Raw genomic sequence first — 9,655 nt, forward strand, 5'->3', positions numbered from 1 at the left:
TCGGGACTACTCTCTTGACTCCACCACTCGCAGCTTGCACGAAGAAAAGGAGGATCATGTGCGCTCGTGAGAGAAGAGCTTCGGCTAGCGGTTAGATAGGTATCCCATCTCTTCTATTCCGCTACCCTAGAGAAACGGGATTACGCGAAATCCCGGTCACTTTTATAGGAAGTATATATCCTCTCTCTAGCCAGGGCTATCTAGAACCGTTCCTCTTCACATTCTCCTCTTCTCTTCTCCTATCTCCTTCTCTCTTTCTTCCGTCGTAGAATCCCGCGGCAGAAGGTCAACGTCGGCGATTCGGCTACGATCGAACGTAAGCAGCTGCTATAGCTCCAGTCTCTCCTTTAGATATCTCGACTCCGGTCCCTTTTTAACCCTCGGCGAAGGGCCCATCCGGACCTAATTCGCCGTGAAACGAGGAAGGCCGACTTGCGCAAAGGCGCGTAAGCAAGGATTTGGAGATTCAGACGATGACACACTCGCCTTTATCGATTTTCTAATTCATAGAATGAGCGAGCGCGCAACCTCGTGATTCTCGGGAGCCGATCGAGATCCCGTGGGATTTATTTGAGTCGCAGTGATAGCGGTTCCTGGTTTATGCTCTGGAACTGGAAAAAATCCCTGTAGCAAGTCCGACGAATTTGATACTTCAATGAAGCTTAAATTTTTCGTTCTTGTAAATTTTTAACTTGTAATTGTCTCAAATCGTCTTTTTATAAATTTATATATATCTACATAAAAGATAATACATACATATTTGCACATAATTTATTAAGCTTAAGAATCACATATAAAAAGTCTTGTTCCTTAAATAATTAATTCCATTATTAATTAACATATGTATAATATGCGAGTTTAAAAAAATTTACTCAAAATAATCCAGCGGTTTTCGGAAGAATAAAATATGCAGCAGGGTTTGGGAAAGGTCAATGAATACAAGTCGCGTAATTAAGTAGATATATCACACATTTATAAATTTTCAAGTAAATACACAGTAGAGAGAGAGAGAGAGATAACGGTTACGGTACATTTTATATAGTTGGTTGCACGGGATGGTGTAACCGTCCTTCACTTTAAACTCCTTCGTCCTGCACACCTTGCGCTTCAAAACCTCTCTCGTATATAGATAAAATAACAATTATATATATATGTATATATAATTAAATATATATATATATATATATACATATATACGAATATCACCTAATCACTCGCAACCGGACTCCGCAGTGCAAAAATCCCTTCCATATACAATCTCGTCTTCACAAGTTGCATCGTACAAAATCTCAACAGATATAATTTCTTTGCCATAACGCGGCAAAAAGAATTATTTCCGCCAACTTATTGTTACACTCGTTTAAAGGGATAGCATCTCAGATACTGCCGTTGTAACAGGAGAGAAACAAATTCGATCGTAAAAACTTAACGTGCGACCTTTATCACGCACGGTAACGTGTCGTTACAATTTATCACTGAGTTTCCCGAGCGGAGATGTATCTTCGCGAGATGCCAGTCAGAGTCGCATTAATTAATATATTTAATGCAGTCGAATAGGCGTGAGATCGGATCGCAAACCAATTCCGATGTTAGGAGTAGCTACGGAATGTTCTTCCGCTGTTTTTTCGTTTTTTTTTTTATTGTATGGCTCGTGTATGACACGATTTCCTCTTATTACCGGACTCATTAACACGTCGAATGTGACATCGAGGTTGTCGCGCGCAACTACCGATATCATCATATCGCGGAGCGGGATTCATCTACGCTTCGCTGTAATCACGGCGTTATCTCGTTCGCGATTGCTGCCTCGATTTACATGCAAACACCTCGTCCAGTAAGACTCAATTCAGTTACGTCTTTTAATTAATAAAAGGATACTAATCGACATTCGTCTAAACCCCTCCCTCTGTCCCGATACATCGCACGGTTATTACAAATAGCAAAAAAAAATTAAAATATTTTTGAGTTTTTAAAAAAGGATTCGCTATTGAATTATTGTTCGCGTATAATATCGTAATGAATATGTTATTCCCGATGACAATAAGAGAACTGGCTGTTTGTGATAAGATTATTAGCTTGTTACGAAACTCGATAGTGATTTAAATATTTGAAACATACTTGTAAAATGTGTCCGCGAGCGGATTGTCTTCAAAACAAAGCGAAGCGTCGACAGGCTTTTAATGCCACTCATGATTAATTGTGACTAGTCGTAAAAAAAATACGCAGTTCTCGCTCTCGCGTGTTTGTTTTGCTAACGATGTCAATAGAATTTTGCAATCTACGCGTATTGTCGGTCGGACAGCGCGCTAACTAAACAATATACGACTCGATCGCGTACGAGTTATATCATCGCCGTCGCGCGAGCGCGCGATTTATCACACGACACCGCCATTGTTTCTAATCGCCGAAAGAATTTTGCTCACGACATCGCCCGATAATGACATTACGGCGCCGCGATGCGGGCGAAATGGAATCATTAATAATTCCGTAACGATATTATTATCGGCACGCGTGATTGATTAAGAGAACCTCGGGTTCTCTCTCTCTCGCTCTCCCTCTCTTTCTCATCCGAGCTTGAAGCGAAAAGAAATTCATTTCGTGGGAGCCGCGTGTCGGCGGCGCGACATCGTCCGAGATAACGATACAACATCGTCATGCTCGCGACGAGAGAGAGAGAAAGAAACACGTATACGGCGGAATAAAACCATTAATAATTCCATAATAATCAGTTTATACGGCGCGTGTGTGATTTATCAAAGGTCGCGCATTGATCTCGAGTCGTCCAGGAAAATTCAACGTCGTCTCGGTGTCCGGTGATAACGCGACGATATTATCGGCGATATCGACACCGACGATCGGGAGAAAAACAACTGGATCTGCGGTTCCGCGGGAATAAATCGGGTGTCAAGTCGAGGCAGCAGGACAGAAGAATATACGGACGGTTTTAAAGCGCGAAAGAAAGAGGTGTGAAAGGAGAGAGAGAGGGAAGGAGAGATAGACAGGGAAGAGAGATAGACGAGAGGGGAGACGGTGAGAGAGAGACGGGGAAAGAGAGGAATAGAAAATAGAGAGAGAGCATCGTAATGCTATACATTGTACATATACACATCTATAATCACATAATATTCGATTAAAGATTGGTCGGTATGTATGCGTGATTTATCATTTAATTTATTTTAAGTTAAAACCTCTTTTTACAATGGTATCTTACAATGTGTCACTTTTTACATCCAATAAACATCCTCGCCGTACGTCCGCGTGTGCGAAAGGATCGCTCCGGCACTCTTCATCTCTTTCTCCCCCTTTCTCCCTCAAAGTCCTCTCTCTCGTCGTCTCGTCGCACCCCCTAATTTTTCACCCACCGTTAACTCTCTTCTCGCGCGTTTGTGCGGATGCGATCGACCTCTCTTAAAAATCATATATATATATATATATTTTTCTTATTTGTTTTTACACAGGGCTACACGCTACTTCCTAATAATACTATTAATAGATGCTTCCTTCCTCTCCTCCCACGGCCCCCTTTCCGATCTGGACGCGCGAAGACCTCGCACGAAAATGACCATCGATATCGACTTTTCTTTTTTGCTTTCGTCCCCTCAGTCTTTTTGGAAAATCGCCGCCACTCGTCGTCCCCCCGTGGGATCCCGAAGGGCCACCTTGCCCCGCTTCGTTTTACGTCCTCGCGGCGGGAGGAAAAGATACCGCGCGATATCCTCCCGAAATCACGAACGTCGTGTCTGCCCTCTCTTTCCCCCTTTTCAACTCTCTCCTCCCTTCTCACCTTCGTAATTACCTATGTACGTCTATTTAGTCGCAAAAAACATACGCGAGTGGTAAAACCTCTAAAATCGAAAAATCACAATGTGTTCGGAGAACCCAAGCGAGTGAGTTTTTCACGAGTAGCGATCAATCAATGGACAATCGACCCGATGATGACCGATAGCGATAATGACAATGCTAATGATCACCCGGCGCGTCTCACCTCTGTACGACATCTCGTGCGTCGTGTGTTCACTCGCCGATGAGTCTTCAATTATATCCTGTTGACTATTTATATGCATGGTTGTTTATGATGCGCAATTAGTTGCTAATTATGCACAATCACTTAATGCGCGCGACGGTCGCCCGCCCCGCGTGTTCCAATATATATTTATAATACATATATTTTATTTTCTTTTTCATTTGCATATATATATATATACTATATTATTACAATAACGATACACAATTTCGAAGATACAAAATTTACACTTGCCTTTTAATCGCGTATTTCTCGTGTTTCTTGCGCGCTGACTGTTGCTGTTCAGTGTGTGTATACGTGTGTGAATGTGTAAGTGTGGATTCTTCGTGTGTCCGCCGTGACTAAATTATGAAGCTAAAACGCTCGTGCGATCCGGCGATCGCATCGACGCGTTCGGGTTGAGCCGATCGATCGCGATCGTCGGAGGCTTCTGTATATAATTTACGAATTTATTCTACGCGCTTGTTTTTTATTACACTTACGTAAACTATCACTAACCGGGTACGACACACAGAACGGTGCTGGACCAATGGACGCCGACAGTGGACAGATAGAGGCAAGGTATACAATCGAAAATCCTAAGAAAAACAAAATGGGGAAAAAGCTCGATTTTCGGAGACTACCGGTGTGTGTTGATCCCGCGACCGATGCTCAATTCACTTCGAGATATCGTGGAAAGGCGTTTCAATTCCTGGGAAATAAATTGCGTTTCTCGCGTTGATCGGTGAAGTTCGATCGACTCTTTGGAAAGGGACTGAATTCCGCGCGCGCGATATATTGGCTGTATTATAAATGTTCTCTAAAAACTGCGCACTGCGCCGGGCGATCGAACACGCCCCCCTCGATTATTGCTGGCTCGCGTCTACTTGATTAAAAATGCGTTCTTTAAGCCGCCGGAAGGAGAAACATCAATTTTTTTTTTAATTAACGATCTAGATTGCTACATAGTGAAAAGTAGTCGCTCTTTGAAAAGAGGGAACGCTACGACGTTCTCTCTTTCGAAAGAGTCCGCGTAGGATATAGCGAGCTTCGTAAATTACGTTTGCGAGACTGTTAATTGCCGTTACGTTTAATTGCGGCCGTACGACACATCGCAGCTTCGACGAGTCCCTCGGAAACTCTGCACACGCGACCACGCGAAACTCGTCGGCGCGCGACTCGACCGACGGCGAGGGATCTCTGAGGAACGTCCAAACGATCCCGCACCGAGTTACGAACGCCCGTTAATAAACATCTTCCTTTGAAATTGCACGATAACCGCGTCGACTCCCGTGCCCGCGGACTTCCGTTCCGGAACCCCGCGCACTCGCGGCACTCCGCGCGACTCTTCGCACTCGGAACCGATTTTGGGCGCGAAGCGTGGAAATCCAGCGGATTTTTTTTTTTTTGCGCCGTCGGGACCGTCGCGCGGGCGGACCGCAACGTGTTACGGTCCCGCGCGACGGTCCGGACGGTCCGGCCAGAGATCGCTCGCCCAGAATCGCTCCGAGGAGTCACCTAAAACAGGTCATCATCACGCACACGCGCATACGCTCGTCCCACATGCACTCGCTCACACATACACACACGCTCGGTACACGCGCACATAATATAAATTCTTGTATCTATATATTTATTTACATGCTATATATCATATATAAGACTCAATACAATAGCTGATTTTTTCCTTTGTACTTGGGGCCGGGGCTCGATGGCCCTACATTGAAACTTTACATATTTACATGAGCTTTCACTTGAGAAAGATCCGACAGGCGCGCGCGCTCTTTTTACGGCCAGTGCACAAGGACGTTGTGAGTCCCAGAATCCCGCGCGTCGGGATTTTCGGTGTCGTGTCGGTGATCGATCGTGGCCCCTTGGCGAGGTGGCCCGCGTGCGAGAAAGAGAAGAGGAGCGGTTTTGTGTGTGTTTAGTTTTCTTTTTTTTCTGGTTTTTTTTTCTTTTTTTTTTTACATTACAACGAGACAGTGGTGGGCTGCGTCCTGAGCTGCTAGTCACTCGCGATTCATGTGTACTCCGATCGCCAGCCGGTCTGAAACCAGACAAAGATTACCACACTCTTGAGATGCTCTACTTGTCGGCCGCGCGAGTGAAGGCTCTCCTTTCGCGTGCACGCGCGCGCGCGCGCGCGCCGGCGCGATTAATATTACCGCTTGGAAACAGAGACGGACGTGGTAACTGACACTAGCAGCGGCGATCGAAACTTCAGAATAATATTCAGAATAACGTGTCTCGTCGAAAACGTAATATTCACATTTTGTATATGGATAATTTTTTTTAATTTCTGCATCAAGCGAGACTGAAACATTTGGAAATTATGAATCTAAATGACACGCGGTCAAATCATTTCGCTGTCGCGAGATAACTGCAGCGCGTCAAGCCCGGTTCACAACTCGAGGGGAATCGGCAAACTCCACGCGGTAGATCCCGATCGATTATCGGCGGCCGAAGCCTTTGGTCAATCGCCGATGAAGGTAACAATCGTGCACTCACCATTGCGTTCGTCGTGGCCGCCAGCTGCAGACCCTGAAGACTCGTCATGTGATGAGAATGGGAATGCGAATGCGAGTGCGGGTGGATGGGGGGCGGCGCCGGTGGCGCAAATCCCTGATGAAGACCTCCGGCCACGCCGACACCCGTGTGATACATGTAATGCTGCATCGCCGGATGCATCGTGTGATGATGCTGCGATGTACCTGGAACAAGTAATGGGAAACGTCGTCCTTTTAAAATCCCACCTTGCGCCCCGCATATGAATTTCGCATAAGAGACCTCGAGAGATACGGCGTGATTCTTTCCGTTCCGTGCTGAATCGTTCGCAGAGGCGATTATATTGAGAAACGTCGTACAATTGCGAATCTTCGCGTTACCGCTAAGTTAAATCTAAATTTAAAACGTAAATAAGGTAAATGCACGTATGTCTGGACATTTTTATCATTTTAGCCCTTAAATAAGTTATAACGCGAATTAAAATCAAAGAATCAAAGAATCAAAGATAAAAATATAATACAAGGAAAACATTTTTATCTTTGATTCTTCGATTTTAATCAAAGATAAAAATATTTTCTTTGTATTATATTTTTATCTTTGATTTTAATTTGCGTTATATTTATTTAAGAACTAAAATGATAAAGGTGCCCAGACATAGGTCTTACGTGTCCAGGGATTGGTACATTGTACCCTAACAATAAGTCTTTTTCTTACGATTTAGATGTAGAAGATAATCTCTCTGTCTCTAGCGTTATGTAATATTCATAATATAATAATGTACGGAACTTTGCTAAATTGCGGCTTTATTAAATTTGAAATAAAAAAATCTTTTTGCATATATAAGCTGAAGAATTCGACTTACCCATCGGCGATCCAAATCCTGAGTGGAAGGGCTTGTTGTCGAGATCAAGGTGTCCGCTGGCCTTGATCATGTCGCCCATGACGCCACCGAGGCCTAGGCAGCCGCCGGCCTTCTTCTTCTTGCTTTTCGACGAGAGCTTCCTGTTTCTCGTCTGGATGCCCTCCTTCTTCATCGTCAGCGGCCGGTTCACCTGCAACAGTCGAAGTCAACAGTTCGCTAAGTTTAGAATTTATACTACGTAGGAAGCGCGATTTGTCGCGCGCGACAATCGCGGCTCATTCATTATTAGCGCGGTGGACGAAAGAGCCTAACCGTGGAAATTTATAATAGCGTCGATAAGAACAGACCCGTTAATTGAATCTCAAAGAAATGAAGGAATGATACGTAACGCAGCCACATCGTCGCGACATTTCCGTGAGACAGTTTTAAAAAAAAGAATAAAGGAATTATATGTAATGAAGAACATAAAAAATCAGCTGAGGAAGGACAGTAAAATTACCGAGATGCGAACAATACGGTGACGTAACGGGAAAGAAAGAGAGAGAAATAAGAAGGAAGCATCGTGTCGGAAGATGTTATTCATTGGAGTGCAACGCGCGATGCGTTTTCTCCGTTCGACCGGCGCGGCGCGGCGATGCTCGGCAATGCGCTCGGTACACGGGATCGTAAATCATCGCATGTTGCATGTTCGACGGACGGCAGAGCGCGCGAGGAATACCCTTCTTTATTCTAAACTTCAATCTGCGATTTTTCCTCTCCCGCAACGTTCCATTCGGATTCTCATACCCGTCCCCCGTCCATCACGCACGCCACCGCGCTAAATCAATTCTCATTGCGTTCTTCTCGCCCGCGAAAGTCGGACAGCCTGTCAACCAGCACACACGTCTATCTATTCCTACAACTTAATTTAATTTATAATACTGAATTTAAGAAGACACAGTCCGATTAAATCGTTTTCCCTTAATTAATTATTATTCGAAAGATGCACAGGTTAATATTAGCAGTCTCTCGTCCGTTATCTCGGAATTGATTCTGGAAGCGAAACGAGAATGACGTCGCGACGAGGGATCGAGCGCGGCGCACATCACTGACGTAATCTCGTCGGCTTTAGCAGACGAGAGAGCGCGCAATTAAGGAATCCCTCAGATTCCTGGTAGTCTCTGGTAGCCGGTGCAATTAACGAATCGACAGTCCTCGAGCGCAATTCGCGAGACGCTACGTCACCGTTGCGCGTCTTCTTCGCGCGCGACCACGCCTCGTCCGCGCATTCACACGGAGAAGAGCGCGTCGCGGGTATTGTTTCCCCGTTGAAGAAGAAGAAGAAGGAGGCGTAGGAGGTCGTCGGCTTCTCATTTCGATCGAAATTAACGATAATACGCCTGCTAAAAATAAACGGTCGAGCAAACGGGACACCGCGGCCGTGGCAAGCCGCGAACGATCCACGAACTCTCGACTTGAGAACAGCCGCTGGCGGCGAGTGAAATCATTGACGTATTGTCATTACAACAATAATGTAATCTCGAAGGAAAATCGATCGGCATGAGGTGAGCCGCGCCTACGGCATTGTTTTTTCTTTCTTTTTTTTTTTCGTTAACATGAAAACGCATTAGAAGCATAGACGCTTCGAAGGTGCGGGTTGCATCTGCCCTGTCTACAATATGAAAATTATCCGTTAAACAGGATAACTATGTAGAAAATGAAAAAGAAAAAAGAAGGAAGTCCGGTACGGGCGCGCGCGGCTTCGTGCACTTTTATTAATTAATCCGTTATTTACACACCCGATGCCTAACGCAGGCGCGCGCGTTGTCCGCGATGCATCATTCATCGGCATGAAAGCGTATTCGCGCGGCACGCACGCGCATTCACGAAAGAAGACAACCTGCGTTGTATCTATTTTATGTAAGGGGTGTGATCACACGCTTGGAAGGAAAATTACTACCTTTCAACTCTGTATTCAGAAAAGAAACTGGGAAGAATGACAAAGTTCAATCGTTACGCATCGTATGAATGCGATTATTTGAAATACGAAGAATACGGAGAAATATTTAAGTAAAATGGAAGTGTCGGCAGAACAAGGAAATATAAAATCGAACTCCGATTACGGGATAGTCAATAAGATAAATCATGTACGATCGAACGAAAGTTCAGCTTGGCTCGCGTCTCGAGAGTTCAATTGAACTGACAATAAATAAGCTCGTAGAAAAAATACGCTCCGCGAAAGAAAGAAAACGTAACAACGAGCGTCAGCTCGAAGGAGAACTTAATTATCGGCTCACCCTGTA

At 44.8% G+C, this 9,655-nt stretch overlaps 1 protein-coding gene across 1 annotated transcript; it reads right to left on the reverse strand.

Annotated features, from left to right (window-relative positions):
- Nucleotides 1–3,149: 3,149 nt before the first annotated feature.
- Nucleotides 3,150–7,564, reverse strand: LOC112457676 (GATA-binding factor C-like). Its single transcript, XM_025020856.1, has 3 exons — nucleotides 7,374–7,564; nucleotides 6,515–6,717; nucleotides 3,150–6,053 (listed from the first exon to the last, which is right to left on the reverse strand). The coding sequence occupies exons 1-3, from the start codon at nucleotides 7,543–7,545 to the stop codon at nucleotides 6,027–6,029; spliced, it is 402 nt and encodes a 133-aa protein (XP_024876624.1). The 5' UTR covers nucleotides 7,546–7,564; the 3' UTR covers nucleotides 3,150–6,026.
- Nucleotides 7,565–9,655: the final 2,091 nt, after the last annotated feature.

This window comes from Temnothorax curvispinosus, unplaced genomic scaffold, assembly GCF_003070985.1.
Source record: "Temnothorax curvispinosus isolate PA1 unplaced genomic scaffold, ASM307098v1 QBEX01008094.1, whole genome shotgun sequence".
NCBI lineage: Eukaryota > Metazoa > Arthropoda > Insecta > Hymenoptera > Formicidae > Temnothorax > Temnothorax curvispinosus.

Coding starts and splice junctions, on each gene's coding strand:
- LOC112457676 (XM_025020856.1), bottom strand. CDS start 7,545: ATGAAGAAGGAGGGCATCCAGACGAGAAACAGGAAGCTCTCGTCGAAA. Junction 6,718..7,373: donor AGGATTTGGATCGCCGATGG/GTAAGTCGAATT, acceptor TACTTGTTCCAG/GTACATCGCAGCATCATCAC. Junction 6,054..6,514: donor CGGCCACGACGAACGCAATG/GTGAGTGCACGA, acceptor GTCTGGTTTCAG/ACCGGCTGGCGATCGGAGTA.